This window comes from Microcaecilia unicolor, chromosome 2 (assembly GCF_901765095.1).
Source record: "Microcaecilia unicolor chromosome 2, aMicUni1.1, whole genome shotgun sequence".
NCBI classification, from domain to species: domain Eukaryota; kingdom Metazoa; phylum Chordata; class Amphibia; order Gymnophiona; family Siphonopidae; genus Microcaecilia; species Microcaecilia unicolor.
The window spans coordinates 452,291,119-452,313,103 of NC_044032.1; the positions used below are offsets into that span (position 1 = coordinate 452,291,119).

The 21,985-nt window shown below is 44.9% G+C and overlaps 1 protein-coding gene across 1 annotated transcript in view; it reads right to left on the reverse strand.

The window, feature by feature from the left end:
- ALMS1 (ALMS1 centrosome and basal body associated protein) overlaps positions 1-21,985 on the reverse strand; it is a 178,127-nt gene that overhangs the window by 36,607 nt on the left and 119,535 nt on the right. The window contains exons 11-12 of the mRNA XM_030190952.1: positions 8,336-8,506; positions 333-1,516 (exon numbers count right to left, since the gene is read on the reverse strand). Of these exons, the coding sequence (XP_030046812.1) occupies positions 333-1,516; positions 8,336-8,506 (1,355 nt within the window). The remainder of the gene's footprint in view (positions 1-332; positions 1,517-8,335; positions 8,507-21,985) is intronic.

Consider the following 21,985-nt stretch of genomic DNA (forward strand, 5'->3'; position numbering starts at 1 on the left):
TAGTTCAAATTCAGCAGTGAGAGCTAGAGCAGTGAATGAGCAGGAATTGGCCCGACATGCAGCTGCTCTCTTCCTGCTACTCCATTTGTTTTGAGTGCTGGGAAGGGAGGGGACCAAGAAGAAATGAATGGGACAAGTCAGGTGTGCAAGCTTGGTGGTAGGGAGCTCAGTTCTGGAGGCTTAACTGTGCAGGTTGCTGTGCCTCCTTGGGCCTTGTGCAGGATTCTGTGTGGCAAAAGCAGAATTCTGCACAGGAGGGGAATTCTGTGCAAATTCTTCATTGTACAATTGTGCAGAATTCCCCCAGAATACTAAACATATCAACCACATACCTGAGAATTTTTTTTACTTCTTTGTAGCTCAGAAAATTGCATTCTTAAGTGTTCCTTCCGCAAGGCTTTTCTGCTTCCCCTGCCTTGGTTTTCAGCACGGCCTTTTTGTTGATCAATAGTGTTGTACAGCTGAGACAGTTTTAGTGACACATGCACTTTCTGTGGTCCAAAAGCCCTGATAAGTCTGGCAGTGTCAATGGTAGAAATGGAACTGCCTGTCTCAGTCCGTGCCACCATTTCACTATCTGTTTGGGTTGCCACCTCGGATTCAGTAACATCAGTAGTGGTACTGGGGTCCTCCTTAGAAGGTCCCACAGTGGAAGAACTCTCACTTGGTGTCTCTAAATACCGCTTTTGTTGTAAGATTCTTCTGATGCGCTCAGTAGAGATCTCTTCCATCTGAGCAGGTTTGGAATCTTTGAAAAGTCCAGTGTCTTGTGTATTCTCACTATACCATACATCTGAAAGTAGTGCAGTATCTGGTGAATACTGGTGAAATGCCAAATCCCTTGAACCACTCTCCTGTCTTGCCTTATGCTTCTGACCTTCAGGTATGGCACCAGTATATTTGCCTTCCCCTGCCATCAGTGAATGAGCAATAGGATTCTGAAGGAGCCGAGCCAGCCGGTCCAGGCGCTGCACCAAGGATAGTTCACCATCTCTGTTGTAGTGGAACCGATGTTTCCTCTGCCTCTCCGTAAACTTGGCCCAGAGTTCATCCAAGCTGCCACTCGAAAGGGTGCTTTGTTTTAGTGGTAGTTCTGTGTGCCACCTCTTCCCTTTGGCATCAGTTGCTTGGCTATTGGTTACTGAATAACCTTGCGTTTGTTCTCTAGGTGATAGCTTGGACTCCTTTAGAATTTCACGTTGCACAGACATGTCATCGGCAATGATTTCATTTCTACTGAAATCCGCTTGGACTTTTAGGGGGGAAAATCTGTCCTCCTCTCCCTGCTGGGCAGCCTCCTCCTGATAATGCAAATGCTGAAGATGATTTTCCTCTGTGATTGATCCATCTCTAAATAAATTTCTGTAAGGAGACAATGTATCCCGGGTACAAGTGTAAGCACTATGAATACCACGGTTCTGTTGCTGAAGGTGGTGTGTTGCCTGGTAAGTGCTTTTCTGACCCAGTCTGGACATTGGTTGGACTGTTTCCATCGATTCCAAATGCTTTCTTGACTCTGAAACAAACAAAAAAAACCCACACAGATTTGTTGTAATGGTTTATATTGTTTCCTATAGAAACCCAATGAGAACAAAAAGTGTATTGTTACCAATCACTCCAAATAGCAACCTAAAGTATTTGAATGTTGACCCAATGTAAATATTTTTTTTCTGACTTAAAACAGAATTGGCTTGATAATGGTTAACACTGATTAATAAGCTTGATTAGTTGTTAGAATGTGGAATGTGTGTAAACCTGTTTCATCTTTATTTAGCCATAAAAATCCTACTGACGTGCTTTGCCTGGTCCCTGTTGTTCTGGATTTCAACTTCACCCTTACTAGGCTTTCTACTTATATTAACAGTTGAAGAGTTCAGCCACGTATATGGTTTCAAACGTAACAAAGAAAAGACTAAATTACTATGGCTACAGAATGACCCAGTCATATCTTTAGAACAATTAACATTACTAAGATGCATCAGATGCATCTATAAATGTTACAAGCAAGAAAAGTCCAAGTAAGGCTTTGCACAAACAGAAAGCATGTGTGGTTGCTGAAAATTAAAAGGAAAGAATCAGTCTATCAGAAGTCTGTTTTATCTTGCACAAGAGACTCTCTTATTCATGGACGTAGTTTGACTGTTTCATTTGGGGGGGGGGGGGGGGGGAAAGGATGGGGCGGGGCATATTAGCAGATTAATTTGCGCATATATATATATATATATATCTATACACACACATATATATATACAGTGCACTCCATTTAAGTGCACGTCGGATAAGCGCATGCTCTGCTTACTGCATGCCGTACTTCGGTCTCATTTTTGGCACCATCAATTTCTATGGGGACAAACTTTGTTTTAGCGCACGACTGATAAGTGCAAGATTCGCTTATATGCATGGTTCAAGACTGCTCTTCTGCAGGAAAGATTCTGCAAAAGCGCGCGCATGGAATATGGAAGCCGACTGGCGCGTGACAACCAACGAGATTTCAAATTTACTGCCTCTTTAACTGCCACAGGCAGAATAAGTGAAAGAATGTTGTTAGGGCATACACCGGGGTCGTCGTTGCGGCAGAACTGTAAGACTTTAACACTGGCGGAACAAATAGAAGTTCTTAAAAAATTAGAAAACAAAGTCAAGCATCTATTGCTAAAGAATATGGTGTCAATCCCAGTCAAATTTCACGTGTCTTGAAGCAGAACGACCAGCTTCTGGAAGACTGGCAAAACAATACAAATCCACAACGGAAATGAAAACGGGCGGGAAAAGCTGAGGAGGTAGAAGATACTCTTCTTCGGTGGTTTTCTCGAGTCAGGAGCAGACAGTTTCCTGTCAGTGGTCCACTGCTAATGGAGAAAGCTAACCAGCTAGCTGAAACTCTTGAACTAACTGAATTCAAAGCATTGTTGGATGGTTGGAAAGATGGAAGGAGAGGAACAGCAAAAAATTCAAGAAACAGCATGGTGAGAAACAAGACGCTGATGACTTTGGTGCTGAAAATTGGGTTGTTTCAGTTCTTCCTACCATCTTGAACGAGTTTGCACCTCGTGACATTTTCAATGCTGATGAAAATGGTCTCTACTGGTGAGCGATTCCTGATGGAACACTTGCATTCAAACATGCCGAAACTACTGGAGGTAAAACATTGAAAGACCGACTGACGATTCTCCTTTGCTGCAATATGGATGGGAGTGAGAAGTTGGAACCCCTCGTCATTGGAAAGAGCAAACAGCCCCATTGCTTCAAGAAAGTTAAGCGACTTCCTGTGTCATACGAGGCAAACGCAAATTCATGGATGACTGGGGAAATTTGGAAGCAGCGGCTAAAGAAGTTAGACACTAGAATGCGGGCACAAAAGCGTCAGATTTTACTGCTTTGTGATAATTGTGCTGCACACAGGGATGATGTCAGGCTGTCTAACGTCAAGGTGGTCCTCCTGCCACCAAACACTACCTCTCTGATCCAACCTATGGATCACGGCATGATAGCCAATTTCAAACAACATTATCGGGCTCTTGTGCTACGTCAACTGATGAGCGTTATGGATGACCAGACTGGGAAGGATAAATGTGCTGTTGAACTGGCTCATAATCTATCACTGTTGGATTCCCTACATATGCAGAAAGAAGTCTGGAATCATGTTACACTGGCATCCATTGTTAACTGCTACAAGCAGGCAAGCTTTGTTAAGGATGTGGAGAGGGACGAAACAGATGCAGCAGTTGCAAATGCGTCAGATGAACAGGTTATTGACATCCGAGCCGGTGTTACTGAAGAGGAGTTCCATCGCTACGTAGCTGTTGATTACGATCTACAAACAGATGAAGACAGAACTGATGTCGAGATATGCGCCTACACGCAGGCAACAACGGCTGATGATGGAACAGATGAAGAAATGAGCAGCGAGGCACATGCTGACGAAATTCAACAACCTCTTCCTGTCACTTTTGCAAGAGCGCTGGAGAGTCTCAACACCGTGCGGGCCTATCTGGAGGCCACTGGATGTCAGTGCCATGATAGTTTTTACCGTCTGGCAGACATAGTCTATGGAACTCACAGACCCAAGAGTGTATAGAGGACTATAACTGATTACTTCAAGTAAGCCTAATGTCAGTTAACTGAGACTGTATACTGTACATATAATAATAAACAGTACTGTAAATGTTTATCAGATGTCAAGCTTCTTTGGGTCACAACAGTTAAGTGCATGCTCTGGTTAACTGCATGCATTTCTTTGGTCCCAGACCCTTGCACTTAAGCGACATACATATACATATATATATATATATATATATATATATATATATATATATATATATATATATATATATATATATATATATATATATATATATATATATATACACAAATGAATATGCTAATATGGATGAAGGAAGGAAGGAAGGGAGAAAGAGCTGGCTTTTTTGGGAATAACCATAATGAATATGTATGAGATATCTCATACATATACATTATGGTTAATCTAAAAAAAAAAAAAAACCCAGCTCTTTCTCCCTTCCTTCTTTCCTCCTTACCCAGCACACCCTCTTTCTCTCCAGTAGTATTTTCCCACCCCCCTTTCCCATACCATGCCAGTGTAGACCTTAGAAATGAATAAGATCTATATGTAGATCCTTCAAGAGGTAGTGTGTCATGATTTAGGCTCAACACCCTTTCTGATGTTTTGGTGCCACCTCAGTAAGGCCAACACACAATCTCTCCACTGCAAAACACTATACACAAACTTGTGCAAAAACCCACTCATAACCTTACCAAACCATAACAGCACTAATTCCAAGGACAGGACGAGCTACAACCTTATGCGTGGAAAGGCAGCACTGTAATTACACCGGGCTCTAATACACCAGTACACTACCTAATGAAAAAAACAAAACAAAAAGGGCTGCAAATACTAAACACTAGCAGAATACTGCACCTTGATCAACATGAAAAACACATGACAACAGATATGACACAAGGAACTAGAAATAAAAAAATATGAATGCAAAATACTGAACTGGAAAGTTACCTCAAGAAGTTAGACTCGGCATGCAGCAATACTAGAAAAATTGAAACTTACATGCAAAATATCACAGATGCAAATTTCCAAAAGCTGACATATTCCAATTAATACATTCTGAATAAAATACTTTTTTCTACTTTTGTTGTCCGAGCATTTAGTTTTTCTATTCGCTTTGGTCCCAGTGTCATCTGTTTTATGCAGTGTCTTCTTTCCTTTTGATATTTTTTCACTCACCGTGTCCACCATCCTCCTGTGTCCTTATGCGTCCTGTCTACCATCTGTAGCCCTGTCCCTATCCTTCCTCGTTTTAATATCTGCCCTCAAAGTGTTCTGATCCAGCCCTTAATTTCAGCAGTTTCCTCTCCATCCATATCCAGCATTTCTCCTCACTCCCCTCCCCTCCCCCATCCACATGCATCTACTTCCTCTGTCTTCCCTCCCCTCCATCCATGTCCAGAATTTCTCCTCTCTTCCTTCCCCTCCATCCATGTGCATCTCCTTCCTTTGTCTTTCTTTCCCTCCATCCTTGTCCAACATTTCTCCTCTCTTCCTTCCCCTCCATCCATGTGCATCTCCTTCCTTTGTCTTTCTTTCCCTCCATCCTTGTCCAACATTTCTCCTCTCTTCCTTCCCCTCTATCCATGTGCATCTCCTTCCTGACTTCCCTCCCCTCCCTCCATCCATCCATGTCCAGCAACTCTCCATTCTCCACTGCCCTCTCCTCCATTCATCCATCCATGTCCAGCAATTCTCCTCTCTCCCCTGCCCTCCATCCATCCATATCCAGCAAATTTCCTCTCTCCCCTGCCCCATCCATCCATCCATGTCCAGCAATTCTCCTCTCTCCCCTGCCCTCCCCGCCATCCATCCATGTCCAGCAACTCTCCATTCTCCCCTGCCCTCTCCTCCATCCATCCATGTCCAGCAACTCTCCATTCTCCCCTGCCCTCTCCTCCATCCACCCATATCCAGCAAAATTCCTCTCTCCCCTGCCCTCATTCATCCATCCATGTCCAGCAATTCTCCTCTCCTTTCCCCTGCCCTCCTCTCCAGCAATCTCTTCTTTCCCCCTGCCCTCCCCTCCACTCCATGTCCAGCGATCTCTGCTCTCCCCCTGCCCTCTCCTCCTCTCCATGTCCAGCGATCTCTTCTCTCCCCGTGCCCTCCTCTCCTCTCCATGTCCAGCGATCTCTTCTCTCCCCCTGCCCAGCGATCTTTTCTCTCCACCTGCCCAGCGATCTTTTCTCTCCACCTGCCCTCCTCTCCTCTACTTGTCCAGCAATCTATTCTCTCCATGTTCAGCGATCTCTTCTCGCCCCCTTCCTTCCTCTCCATGTCCAGCAATGTCTTCTCTGCCCCTGCCCTCCCCTCCTCTCCATGCCCTGCGATATCTTCTTTCCCCCTCTCTCCTCTCCATGTCCAGCGATCTCTTCTCGCCCCCTGTCCTCCCCTCCCATCCATGTCCAGAGATTTTCCCTGCCCTCTCTCAGCTCCCCGACAGCCCTCCTCTCTGTTCCTTCTCCTCCTGGCGCGTTTAACCTTTTTATTTTCAGTGACAGCGACTGCAGTGAAGAAGAAAGCACTCGGGCTCGCCTCCAGCTTCTCCCTTCCCTGACACAGTGTCCTGCCCTCGTGGAAACAGGAAATGCATCACTGCAGAAGGCGGGACACTGTGTGAGGGAAGGAAGAAGCTGGAGGCGATCCCGAGTGCTTTCTTCTTCACTGCCGTTGCTGCCACTGAAAATAAAAAGGTTAAAAGCGCCTGGTGGGGGGGAGGAACAGAGAGGAGGGCTGTCAGTCGGGGAGATGCGAGCGGGACAGAGGGAGCGCTGCCTGCATCGTTGCACCGGCCCTGCGTTTGGGGGGGGCAATGACCCCCCTTGCCCCCCCAAACTATGCCCATGCTCTTATTTCTTCAAAAGGATACTCTGCAAAATGCCACAAAGACATAGCACAGAATCATGCTTTTGGAAATATTATAAAGGCACATATGGTGTCTAAAATTAAAGAGAACAATTTTTAAAAAAAATATCCGCCCATTCTTTCCATTTGAAAACTACCATGGGAAAATTTACAGAGATTTACAAAAATCAGTCTGAAGACAGACCATTCTTGAGATACTACAGAGGTTGATTTACAGTGAAAGTGGTTGGAACCTTGCTGCTAGGCCAAAGATTGTATTAACGCTGTATTTTATTATGTGTGGTTATGTATTTTGAGAGTATTAATTAATATGTATTTATTATGTATTTGATGACATACTTTGTATTTTGTGGATGTTTCTTTGATGGATCAGAACTGCTGTACATAAAAATTCAGATCAGATTTGTAACTGCTTTTTACCATGAAAAAAAATTAAAATAAATACTCTAACACCATCCCTGAGAACAATGCTACACAATGCTCCTAAAAGTATGCCATCAATAAAGTATAAGTATAATACTAAAGCCTGGGTGTCCTCAGCAGCTTACAGAACAGCGTTGACAGTGGACAGAAATTTTCATTTACCACTCAGAAGCTTGGGAGCACTGTGTGCCATCTGAGAATGGAGATCGTGCAGGGAAAATAAATATGACAAGGGTTATGTACTAGTGTGTAGACCAATCTTCATAAGCAGGACTATTATAGGCATATGAATTTCCATCTTACTGAAAACACATTTCATAAAGCATTACTCAAGCTATGTACTCCAAAGACAAACCCAAAGTTCCATATATCCCACCAGGCTTTCATATCTCCTGTTTTTTAAGTCTGAACATTTCCCAACTGTCCAGTCTCTTATGTGCACTCCAGATTCTAAATTCATCTTCTACACTGAATAATCATGTTACTTCATTCATATGCTGGCCTGGTTGTGTATCAGATATGGGTGAGAGAACAGTACAACAACAATAGGTCAACTTTTTCATCCCCTTAAAACAAATATAAGAGCAGGTCCACACTGCAATAAACAAAACTAGATTGTATACCAGGTAGCACAGTTTTTAATTTCCTCTGCTATTTATGGTCATAATGAAAGCAACTTCAACTCCTGCCAATAAAAAATGTATATATACGAGGAGGTCTGTCATGAGAAGGAACTGAATTGTGACAGAAGTACAGTAGCACCGATAAGGAGATCAAGCCGGACAGAGGTGTAATATGAAAAAAATAAATCCTCTTCCTGGATAGAGAGATAACAACTAGACTAGAAGCATGGACTCTGTCATATCCTGTTTGCATGTCCTGCCCCTCTTAGTATACGAGTCTTATTTTTTCTAGCTTGAAAAATGGTAGCACAAAAGCCACCATAGGAGAATATATAATCACCTGCCACTATGTCCTGTGGCATCATCTCTGTTTCCTCCCAGGCTCTTTTAGGTTCTGCTCTTCGGCTGTAGATACCTTCTGTATGTTTAATGGTTACATTTTCTAAATCATCACTGTCCCTTGAGCCTAGCACTTCCGCTGGGAACTGTGGAGCAATAGCATCATTCGATCCTGAAGAGAGTGAGAAAAACCCAGTGTGTACACAAACGTGAAACATTTTATAATGCTTATTCTTTTGCTATTTGCATTTCATTCTTTTTACAATTTTCTAAATGTTTTATTGATCCAACAACTTCCTTTTGATCTTTTGGAATTCTAAGTCAGTAGGAACCAGTCCCAGTTTAGCCCAGCCATTATGAATTGAGAGACACAGATCACATTTTTTTCCAGAACCCAGCAGCTGTGTCTCTTCGGTCAAACACTAAAAAGCAGATGATCAAAAGCCCGCAATGTTCCAAACAGCGCTCTAAAATAGCGCTGGAACAGAGCGGGGCTTTACCGCACCGATGATCAGAGATAATTGCATGCAAATTTAAGCACGTAATTATCTCTGATCATGGGGTAGAAGCGTGGGAGAATTGTGCCTGAGCATGCGCTCAGCACAATCCTCCCGCACTTGTTTGACAGGTCTGGGCTGTCAAAAGCCCAAACCTGTCAAACACAGGGGGACTGGAGGTCCATGGGACCATCAGGCCCCCACTACCCCTGCCCTGAGCAACGGGGGCTGGCGGTCCGGTGGACCTCTAGATCCCCCCGACAATCCCCCCCCCCCCCAGGTCCAGGGGGGGCTGGAGATACAGTGGGTCTCCAGCCCCCCCTAATTCCCCCCAACAAACAGTCCCTGGTGGCCTAGTGGGTGACCAACCAACCTCCCCCTCCCCCAGCGACAGGGGGGCTGGAGGTCCGCCGGTCCCCCCCCCGACGATTCCCCCCCTCCAGGTTCAGGGAGGGCTTGAGATCCAGTGGGTCTCCAGCCCTCCCTAGTCCCCCAGCGAAGGGTCCCTGGTAGTCCAGTCCCCCCTACCTTGTGGCTTGGAGGGAGGGTAGTCTGCCTCCCTCCTCTTCCTGCGCAGCCGCAAAATGGCGGTGCCCAGCCCTGCCCAGTGTATCCTGGGATGTGCTGGGTGGGGCTATACACCTTATAAGGGTATATCCCTTATATGGTGTATAGCCCCGCCCAGCGCATCTCAGGATACACTGGGCAGGGCTGGGTGCCGCCATTTTGCGGCATTGCAGGAAGAGGAGGGAGGCAGGCTACCCTCTCTCCTCCAACCCACAAGCTAGGGGGGACAGGACCACCAGGACCCTTCGCTGGGGGACTAGGGGGGGCTGGAGACTCACTGGATCTCTAGCCCTCCCTGAACCTGGGGGGGGGGGATTGTCGGGGGACCGGAGGTCCAGCGGACCTCCAGCCCCCCTGTCACTAGGGGGGGGGGGTTGGTTGGTCGCCCACTAGGCCAACAGGGACTGTTTGTTGAGGAGGAGTTAGGGGGGCTGGAGACCCACCGGATCTCCAGCCCTCCATGAACCTGGGGGGGGGGGGGGATCGGGGGGACCGGAGGTCCGCCAGACCTCCAGCCCCCTGTCGCTGGCAGGTTTGCTGTTGGGGGGAATGGGGGCCTGCCAGCATGCAAATGCATGCTGGACAGGGCTCACCATTCCTCCCCAATGATCTGCAAACCCTAACGCCAGCTCGGAGCTGGTGTAGGGTTTGCTGCAGTCAGCGACTCAATCTTTGATGCGCTGGCCGCTGATCATTGGGGATGAATATGTTTAGCCCTGTTTAGCATGCATTTGCATGTTAGTTGCGTTCAGAGCCCTCAAGCGCGTTGCTTCTTGCGCTCGAGGGCTCTGATCATGGGGCGGTAGCAAACACCGGCGCTAGTATGGCGCTAACAGCCTCTAGCGCCGGTGTTTGCTTCTGATCATCTCCCTGTAAGTGCTGTTGCTACATAGTAGCTAGGATTTCCCTCCGCATCCTCAGTCTCTACGGTATTTCTAGTCCCAGAAGACTCCAGGAACTGAGCCCAAATCATCACACAGTAGTGCAGTTGAGCCCCAATTGTGTGTATAGTTTAGAAATCCACTGTTAAAAAGATAGCCTATTTTTTCCATATGTTCAGATATATCACATCTACTGCACCTCTGACTTTTAGAGAAGATGTACTCCCCGAAAAACTATATCACTGCCTGAAAGCAAGTGTGGCATGTAATAGCTGCATGAAATGAGATAGACATATACTTCAGTGCACTGATTTATGGCCATCACCTTAACACTTGTGCTGTTTTAATCCTTTACTCTGTTAATATTAAAAAAAAATAAAAATGTGATGTATTAGTGATTTATAATAAGCACATTAAGCTTCATTTTCCAATTTTTCCAATTCACATCAAGCACACATACAACACTTTTGCTTTCAGGCGAAGATATGGTCTAAGCTATGGATCGACAAATCTTGGGTGCCAGGTCATCATGGCAGCCACAAAGTTTACCCTGGCACTCAGGATTTTCATGGCCTTCTTCAGTTACCATTGCTACCACTGCAGGAATAGCAAATTCCAGCCTACCTATACCATACCCTGTCAGTGAATTTGAGATGTGTGGTATCCAACTCCAGTGCTTGCTAGAACCCCATTTTAGAAAGGATGAGGATAAGGGAATCCAAAAGTCTAGGTGGGGAGGGGGGTGGGGAGAGAATTCCCACACTATTTTACAAGAGTCTCTGCCAAATGCAGAGACCACCCCCCACCCTCCAACACATTAATATTCCAGCCTGACAACTAGTGGTAATACTGTGAGATTAGCTGCAGAGGTTGCAGGAACCATTTATGTAATCAGGAGTAAAGGAGCATCACTCCTTCTTCCACTAAACACCAGACCCACCATCCCCAAGGCTGGGGACAGAATTGGAGAGTGAGGGAAGTTTGATGGTGGAGGGAGGAGGTATGTTACTGCTGCCGGGGAAGGGGGAGATCAGATGTCAAGAAGGGGACAGAGGAGAATCAGGTACTGGCCTAGGCTTTATATCTGTCTTTCCAGTACACATCTGTGGATGCCTCAGGGCACATGTAAATACCAACATCTATTTTTCTCCCCTGCAACATGTACTCTTGTAAAATAGAGAATAAATACCTTGTATTGTATTGTGTAAGAAGGTATGAATTTGGTACTTTTTTCATAATTACATGTTGGATTTTGCATTCCTGAAAGAAAAGTATGTGTCACCTTATAATATTCCTATTTGTATAATTTTTGGTATAATCAAACTTTTGTTTGTCAGTGTAAAAATAGATAGTCGTAGTTTAATGATCTCTTAGCCCACTGTATTAGTGCTGTTTGATTAACTTGACTGTAACAAAGAATTAGATCCATTAAAATTTGATGCCGAGTTGAGTAAAAAATCTGTTGTGTTTAACAAACCCAAATTGAATATATATTATTTTGTTTACAGTGTGCAACCATTGTAGAATACCTGGCAGATCTGACCTGGTTAAACTTCGCCCTCCTTACCGTCGAAAGTTACCCAAGCGATTAGTAGGTTTTCCAACACTCACTGTAAACTAGATACCTGTCCCAGCTACCTAATGAAATCCGCCCCTGACCGCTTCATAGCAGACCTCACATCCCACCTTCATTACATGCTTCAACAAGGCCTCTTCCCTAAGGAAAATGGCAATATCCTACTCACCCCAATACCAAAAGATACCAAGAAAAAAAACAAACGAAATCACTAACTACCGTCCAGTAGCATCTATCCCGTTGGTGGTCAAACTGATGGAAAGCATGGTAACCAAACAACTTACAGATTACATAAACAAATTCTCAATATTACACGAATCACAGTCAGGCTTTCGCCCCCTACACAGCACGGAAACAGTATTACTCACTCTTCTAGCCAAATTCAAGCAGGAAATAGCAACAGGTAAAAACATCCTTCTCCTCCAATTCGACATGTCTAGTGCATTCGACATGGTAAACCAAAATACATCAGCCAGACTTATATTTGGCAAAACACGCTTCGACAGTGCTAAACCTCTCCGAGAAAAACTGCATTGGCTCCCAATCAAAGAACGGATCATCTTCAAAATTTGCACTCTGGTCCACAAAATCATATACGGTGTAGTTCCAGGATACATGATAGACCTCATAGATCTACCAACAAGAAACAGAGTCAGTTCTGCTAGATCATACCTAAACCTACACTACCCAAATTGCAAAGGCTTGAAATACAAAACAACTTACGCATCCGACTTCTCCTACATAAGTGCACAACTATGGAATGGCATCCCAAAAGCTGTGAAAACAATCCATGACCACCTTAACTTCCGGAAATCATTAAAGACCATTTTATTCCAAAAGGCTTACCCCATTGACCTAACTTAAGTGCCTGAATCCAGCAACACAACGAAACCAAATCCCGTAACAAACACTATATAACTCTTCTTTTCAATGACTCTCCTAATGTATCTGTAACACATGAACCTCTTTGATAATAACATCACGTTGTATATGTTTTCCATCGAAGGCAACTAACACCTCACGGTACTATGTAAGCCACATTGAGCCTGCAAATAGGTGGGAAAATGTGGGGTACAAATGCAATAAATAATAAATAATATATTAATAAGATTACTAGATAAGTTCGGGATTGGTGGAAACATACTTAACTGGATCAAGGGCTTCCTAACCACAAGAACATATCAAGTAAAATCAAATTCAAACATATCATCATCGTGGAAAGCAGACTGTGGAGTACCGCAAGAATTGCCACTATCACCGATTCTATTCAACTTAATGATGACCCCACTTGCCAAGTCCTTATCCAACCATGGCCTTAACCCTTTCATATATGCAGACGATGTCACAATATACATTCCTTACAAAACCAAACTGACAGAAATCACCAAAGAAATCAAGCTCGGCCGGGACATCATGGATTCATGGGCAAATGCATTTCAACTAAAACTCAATAAAGAAAAAACTGATTGTCTCATCCTCTCATCCCAACACAGCGTGGACATCCCCACAAGTATCAACACCCCAGATCACACCCTTCCTATCTCAGACAGCTTGAAAATCCTCTGCGTTACAATGGACCGTAATTTAACACTAGAGAGCCAAGTGGCATCCACAACAAAGAAAATGTTCCACTCAATGTGGAAACTCAAACGTGTGAAGCAATTCTTCCCGAGGGAAACATTTCACAACCTGATACAATCAATGGTACTAAGCCACTTAGATTACTGCAATGGAATCTATGCGGGATGTAAAGAACAAACCTTAAACAAACTTCAGACCGCTCAGAACACGGCAGCTAGGCTTATATTTGGTAAAACGCGAATTGAAAGCGCAAAACCCCTCCGCGAAAAACTACACTGGCTCCTAAAGAACGCATCGCCTTCAAAATCTGCACCTTGGTTCACAAAATCATCTACGGAGAAACCCCGAGTTAAATGACAGACTTGATCGACTTACCAATTAGAAATACATCCGAATCAACACGATCTTATCTAAATCTGTACTACCCAAGCTGCAAAGGACTTAAATACAAAACAACTTACACATCTAGTTTTTCCTACATAAGCTTACAACTGTGGAACGCACTACCAAAAGCCTTGAAAACGACGAACGACCACCTAAACTTCCGGAAATCACTAAAAACCAACCTGTTTAAAAAGGCATACCCTACCGATCCAACTTAAATGCCTAATCTCTGCAACACAACCAAACAAAAGCACGTAATGGACACAACACAACTCTTCCGTTCTTCGATTCCCTAATATGGCTGTGCCACACGAACTTGATCTTACCACAACATCACCCTGTATTTGTTCACACCGGAGCCTGCAAAGGCCTCTCCGGTACTATGTAAGCCACACTGAGCCTATGGGGCATTGTGGAATACAAATGCAACAAATAAATAAATTTAAAAAAATAATAATTTTATTTATTATGACATTTCTACCTCGCATTTTACCAAGAAAGCTCAGGTTCAATGTGGCTTACATAACAAATTAAAATGCAAATCTAAAGATCTATACAATATCTACTTATAAGATACTGTACATTCTTTGGTGTCTTTGGTTTGATTTTCTTAAGGTTTTCGCTTGCATGCACTGTATGTGGGAAAGAGTTACCCCAAACAAACATGCACAGATCGTAATTCTGTGCAAAGAAAAGATACCAATAGAGCTCATTCAAATGTTGTAACAACAGTCAGACGAAATGAAGGGCTGAACAGTTATCATGCTGCCTATTCTGCTGACATCATATTTATTATATGAATGTTCTAGCTTATTGCTCTATGTATTATACTCACATTTGGTCACTTTATTATTGTTATACTGTTAATACAATGCAAGTTATTTATATCAAGCTACACTTGATCTACAATAGGGAATCTTTTCATAAAGGTGGTTAATAAATCCTAATAAATAAATAAATGTAGTGGCACCCTCTCATAAAACTGTAAAATCCATACTCTGCAATCTGTGGACAGTGACATTGGTTACAAACATTATCACATTTGGTTTCATTTTATTCTTTCTAAATCAATAGAATATTTGAAAACTGCTCTGTTCAAACCGTCCCTTCTTCATCTCCACCCCTAAGCTCAAATTAATTGTCATGCAATTGTCCTTCTCTATTGTCACCTATTGATAAAGATTTTTTTTCTTTCCAACCCAACGGAATGTTCGAAAGAAATTATACATAGGTACATAAGGGCTTGACAATTAGTTTGTCTGTCTGAGGGAAATATAATTCTCTGAAAACTGAAAAGAATAGGTACAAATGTGTGCGGAGGAAGAACTTGGGAAAATAAATATCAAGTCTAAAAATGGGCCTTGCAGTGACATCTATTGCAGGGATGGGTAAAGACCACAAACTAGTTAGGTTTTCAAGATTTCCACAATGAACATGCATGAGATCTATTTGCATACAATGGGGCCCTTCTACTAAAACTTAGTGTGCACTAAATGCTAAGAAGCCCATTTTCTATCTATGGACTTCTTAACATTTAGCGGGCGCTAATTCCGTTAGCGAGTGCTAAGCTTTAGTAAAAGGGCTTCAATGGAAGCAGTACATGCAAATCAATCTCAAGCATATTCATTGTGGAAATCTTGAAAACCCAAGTGGGTTGTAGCCAAGGACTGTAGTTGCCCACCCCTGATCTAACGGCTAGATAATTTATCACAGTTTCTGTAATTTCTCTTTCCAACCAAATGGAATGTTGTAAAAAAATAAATAAATATATATATATATATCGAGACTGAAAACTATCAGATATGCATACTACTACTACTTAACATTTCTAAAGCGTTACTAGGGTTACGCAGCGCTGTACAATTTAACATAGGACAGTCCCTGCTCAAAGAGCTTACAATCTAAAGGACACGTGAACAGTCAGTCTGATAGGGGCTGTCAAATTGGGGCAGTCTGGATTTCCAGAAAGAGTTAGGTGCCGAACGCAGCATTGAAGAGATGGGCTTTAAGCAAAGACTATGCATACACCCACAGGCTACAAAGATACATATACACACACGCAAGACAAGCAGCCACAGATAACAACATACACAGAATATAATTCTACAAGTCATGTGTCACAAACTTTGCTCTCCTGCTGAAGTTCTCTGGTACCATAATCTATCTGTCATTTAATTATACTTTGATTTCTAATAGACGCTGTCTACATCCTCACCCACTAGAGTTAGTAGGGAGTTCATCACTAAAGCGAAGTTACTCACCTGTAGCAGGTGTTCTCCAAGGACAGCAGGACTAGTATTCTAACATGTGGGAGACGTCCCCGATGGATCCCTGGTATGGATGCTATCCAGCATACCTATCACTTTAAGGAGCCTTTTGTTGGTTTACACCACGCGTGTGCGAGTGCCATTCCCACCCACTAGAGTCATGTGGAACTGCTAGTCCGATCCAATATCATATAGACGAGAATGCAACTCCTAGAAGAGTTGGGAGGGTATATGAGGGCATGTAAAAATACTAGTCCTGCTGTCCTCGGAGAACACCCGCTACAGGTAAGTAACTTTCTTTGAGGACAAGCAGGACTTAGCTTCTCATACGTGGGAAATCCCTAGCTACCAGGCTCACTGAAAACAACAAAAGACACTTGCAATGGTAAGGCCATGCAGAACCAACAACACTAACAAACAAAACAGACCTGTTGTGAAGGTGAAGCCTGGAACAGAAAAGAATGGGCCTTAGGGGCCCTGCAAATCTTCCCAATGGAGGCTGACTTCAAGTGGGCTACTGATGTGGCCATGGTTCTGACATTGTTAGTCACAACATGGCTCTCAAGAGTCAGTCCAGCCTAGGCGTAAATGAAGGAGATAAGTCTGCTAGCCAATTGGATAAAGTGTGTTTACGATGGCTGACCGATTCTGTTTGGGTCAAAAGAAACAAAAAACTGGGTGGACTGTCTATGGGCTTTAGTCCACACCAGATAGAAGGCCAAGGCTCGCTTGGATCCAAAGTGTGCAGTGCGCTCTTGTAAGGATGGGCATGAAGCTTTGGGAAGAAAGTTAGCAGGATGACTGACTGGTTAAGATGGAACTGCAACACTACTCTGTTATGTTGAAACCTTGTGTAAGGTGGATCATATACTAGAGTCTGAAGCTCACTGACTATGCAAGCTGAAGTGACTGCCAACAAAAACAAGACCTTCCAGGTCAGGTACTTCAGATCATTGGAATCAAATGGCTCAAAGGTAGCTTTCATCAGCTGGGTGAGGATGATGTTGAGGTCGCATCACACAGTACGAGATTTGATGGGGGCTTTGTCAACAACAAGTCTCTCATGAAGTAAACAACTAGAGGGTATACAGAGATGGGTTTACCTCCAACATGGTAATGATAACTACTAAATCATTTCTATCACTCTACTAGATGTACGCAGTGATATGCAGGTACTTTCTCTGTCCCTAGAGGGCTCACATTCTAGGTTTTTGTACCTGGGGCAATGGAGGGTTAAGTGACTTGCCCAAGGTCACAAGGAGCTGCAGTGGGAATCGAACCCAGGTTGCCAGGATCAAAAACCGCTGCACTAACCATCAGGCCACTCCTTCCTGCCCATGATAAGCACTAATTGCACTGAGGTGAACCCTTACGGAGTTTGTTTTCAAACCAGAAGGTGATATTCAAGCAGTTTTTGTGCAGGGCATTAGAGGGGATCTAGGGCCCTGTTCTCACACCAGATGGCAAACTTCCTCCATTTAAATGCATAACACCACTTAGTGAAATCTTTCTTGAAAGCCAGCAGGATCCTGGAGACACTCTCAGGCAGTTGTAAAGAATGAAATTCTAAGCTTTCAACATCCAGGCAGTGAGAACCAGGGACTGGAAGATGGAGTGCAAAAAGTCCCTTCGTTCTGCATGATGAGAGTCAGGAACAGTCCAGCCTTCACAGTTCTTAAGAGAACAATTCCAAAAGTACAGGGAACTATATCTGCCTCAGTAGGGGGCTATAAGGAGTATGGTCCCCCGATCCTGCTTGAGTTTCAGCAAAGTCTTCCCAATCCGAGGAATAGGAGAATACACACACAGAAGATCATTTTCCTAATTGAGAAAGGTGTCCGATGCTAATGGGTTGGCCAGTGATGGAAGAAGGATGCTGGGCTAGATAAACCATTGATCTGACTCAATAAGGCTATTCTTATGTTCTTAGTCTGTTGTGTAATCTGAGCCTGGAGCAGAACTGAGGGACTTTGTTGTTGAGGGGAGTGGAAAAAGGTCCACCTAGGGGGTGCCTCACTCTTGGAAGATCTTGTGGACAACACCCGTGTTGAGAGACCACTCATGCGCTTGTATGACCCTGCTCAGCTTGTCCACCAGACTGTTATCTTTCCCTGCCAGGTATATGTCCCGACAGTCTCCTGACACAAAGGGTAGGATCCCATACCTCCCCCTGCTTGTTCACATAATACATGGCAACCGTTTAGATGAGAACAATTTGGTTTCCCAGCTGATCTCTGAAAACCTTTAGAGTGTTCCAAATTGCCTGCAGCTCTAGGAGGCTGATCTGATAACTGGACTCCTGAGCCAACTTGACTCCCTGAGTGTGAAGCCTGTCCACACGGGCTCCCCATCCTACAGTGGATGCAGCCATAATCAGAATTTTCTGGGGTGGAGGAATTTGGAATGGAAGTCCCAGGGTCAAATTGGGCCAACTGTCCTCCAGTGGGGTGACCACGTGGAGTTATGGAGATGACATCTGCTAGGTTGTCCGTGGCCTGGGACCACTGAGAAGCAAGTGGAAGTCATGCGTCCCAGCAACCTCAACATCTGCTGAGCCAACTCCTGTTGGCTGTCTTGAACTTGAGTGGCAATGGCTACTAGGGCCTTGGCATGAGCCGGAGGCAGGTAGGCCTGAGCAAGCACCATTTCTAGCAGGACTCCAATGAACTCCAATCATTAAACAGGGAGCAGATGGGACTTTGGGTAGTTGACAATGAACACTAGGAGCTCCAACACATGAATACCCTCCTGAGCGTCCTCCAGGTAGGGAAGAACGTGAACTCCCAGAAGACCCTGGGAGCGGATGTGAGGTCAAACGGCAGGATTTGATACTAGTAGTGGTGTTTCCCTACTCAAAATCTGAGACACTTCCTGTGATTTGCAAGTATTTGAATTTGGGTATAAGCATTCTTTAAGTCCAGAGAGCATAGCCAAATGTTTGCCTGAATCATAGGGAAAAGGCTGCCCAGAGAAATAATCCTGAACTTTTTTTTAACCAGATATTTGTTCAGGGCCCTTAGATCTAGGATGTGATGGAATCCCACCCCCCCCCCCCCCCCCAATTTTCTTGGGCACAAAGAAATACTTGGAATAGAATCCCACCCCTTTTTCCCCTGGTGGAAAGGTCTGACCGCATGGGCCTTGAGAAGGGAGGAGAGTTCCTTTATGAGCATTACCCTGTTCTAACTGCTGAGGTATGACGCTCTTGGTGGGCAATTTAGAGGTCTGCACTGCCAAATGAGAGTGTAACCTACTCGGACTAATTGGAGAACCCACCAGTCTGAGATTACAAGGGGCCACCTTTCCTGGAAAAAGTTGTCTCCCCCTACCAATAGGCCGTCTGGGACAATTACTTTTATGGTGGCTGCTCTCCTGGAGCCAGTCAAAAGCTCATCCCCTGCTTTGACTAAGGAGCTGGCTAGGACTCCTGAGCCCGTTGCTGCTGTGGACGGGAGCACTGAGGCTGGGGTTGCTGTTGAGAACAAGAAGTAGGAGTGTACCTATGCCTCAGAGTAGTAAGAACTCCTCCTGCCTCTGCCATAAAATCTCCAAGAGGTGGAGGGTGCAGAAGGAGGGAGCAAGAGAGAGACTTGATGGTATCAGAGTACTTCTTAATAAGGTCTACAACCTCTTCCACTTTGTCTCCAAAAATGTTACTGCCTCAGCAAGGAATGTTGGCTAACTGCTCCAGAACCATAGGTTCCAAGTCAGAAACACAGAGCCAGGAGAGTTTCCACATCCCGATACTAACGGTGGAGAGACTAGATGCCACATCAAAGGAGTCAAAAATGCCTCTGGCCAGGTGTTTTATGCACGCCTTATGCTTATTAGCTAACTGGTGAAGCTGAGTAGCTTGCTCTGCAGGGAGAGTGCCCGCAAACTCTAACCCACTGCTAATCAAGGATTGCAAATAAATGCCTATGTATAGCTGGTAGGCCTGGATGCAGGAAATAAGCAGAGAGGTCTGAAAAGCTTTCCTTCCAAAAGATTCTAAGGTTTATACATCCTTGCCCGGAGAGCCAAGGCATGGGACTTCGAACTCCTGGCCTCCTTGAGAGCTGATTCTACCACCATGGAATGGTGGGGCAGCTGCATCTTCTTGAATCCAGAAGCCTTCTGGACTCAAAACAGAGTCCACCTTTTGGGAATGCCTGCACAGAGGGGTTTCCCTCTGTCTCATCATGCATCCCCATTGTGAACAGGAAGCTTCACGGTGTTCTTAGGTGGAAAATCATAGTCCAGGACCTCTATTAACTCATCCCTGGGCTCGTCCTCCATTTCCAACTTAAAACAGTTGGCAGCTGCCATCTCCTGCAAAATACTGGCAAAGGACAGGTTCTCTGGAGAGAACACGTCTCTTCTATGGCAGGAAGGGGTCCAAAGGCAAGCCTAAAGACCTCTCCTATGAGAAGCCATCTGGCTTCTCCTTGGACACCAAAGAATGATCCGTCTCAGACTCAGTGAAATGCTCTTCGTGAGTCTTCCTTTCTTGGTCTGCTGGCAGGGCCAGGCCCAGCACGTGGATGCCGAGGTGCAGCCACTTTCTCCCCCAATGGGCTGGAGAGAATGACTACATTGGACAGTGCGGGCTCCGCCACCTGCTGGGGCACAAGCATCAACAACCGCCCAACAAGTGGGCTTCCAGGATGGACTGGGCTGTTTCCAGAGTCGACGCAGGTGCCCTTGATGCCTTTGCATTGCACGGTCTCACAAGATGCCCCAGCTCCTCCTGAAGCAAGGCCTGGAGGGCACGCATAGGCAAAGACAGGCATGTGTCAGTGCTGAATCAAGAACAGGGTCCTGGCCTTGGGGAGACTAGCAGGCCGCCACCACTACCACGGAGGGGGAACAGTCCTCATGGTGTGGATGGTTTTCAGGTACCAATGATGTCAATGCCCCGGAGCTGCTGGCACTGTGCATAAAGGAGGACTGAAGCCAATGCTTCTTTGCCTTCCTTTAGTGCTTGGCATCGGGGTCTTTATGTGCTGATGAGAACAATGCCGAATCCAGGTATCTCCTTGGTGTTGGGTCCAAGTGAATGCAATCCATGGGCCCACTATAAGGACTAGACGTCCTCCTTGGTGCTGGAGCATCACCAGTGTCTGATGCAGCTCCTGAGGCAACAGGGACCAATGCTCTCGATGCTGATGAATTGGACTTCTGGAGGGCAAAGAACCTCTCTCAGACCACCCCCCTGGACTTCAAGGTCCTCTTCTGCATTTGAGCACAGAGAGTACAGGTTAAAGGATCATGGTCCCTCCCCAGACACTTTTTTTTTTTGTTACATTTGTACACTGCGCTTTCCCTCTCATGGCAGGCTCAATGCGGCTTACATGGGGCAATGGAGGGTTAAGTGACTTGCCCAGAGTCACAAGGAGCTGCCTGTGCCTGAAGTGGGAATTGAACTCAGTTCCTCAGTTCCCCAGGACCAAAGTCCACCACCCTAACCACTAGGCCACTCCTCCACTCCTCAAGGAGGTCGGTGACCAACATGGTCTGAGTTGACAAAGTACATTTTTTGAACCCACCGACTGGCTTCGGGGACATCGAGGGAAAATAGCCACAGTGAAATCAAATGACTCAATGGTACAAAAAGGAAAAATAAACAGAGAAAGACCTAGCCTGAAGCCCAGGTCTAAAAACAGCTGCAAGCCATGGAAAAAGAAATTAAACAAAAGTGCTGAAAAACTAAAAGAGGGGAAGAGAGGAGGTATACGGTCAGACACCCCAAAGGCAAGCAAAAATTCAGTGCAGGAAGGCACAATAAAGAAAAACAATGAAGCCAAAAACCTAAGGTAACCCGTGCTGCTTTGTGAACTCTGCTGAGAAAAAAAAGATTTGCAATCCTCTGTGACTCCAGCAGGTGGGAAGGCACTTGTGCATGCACAGTGCGGGCCT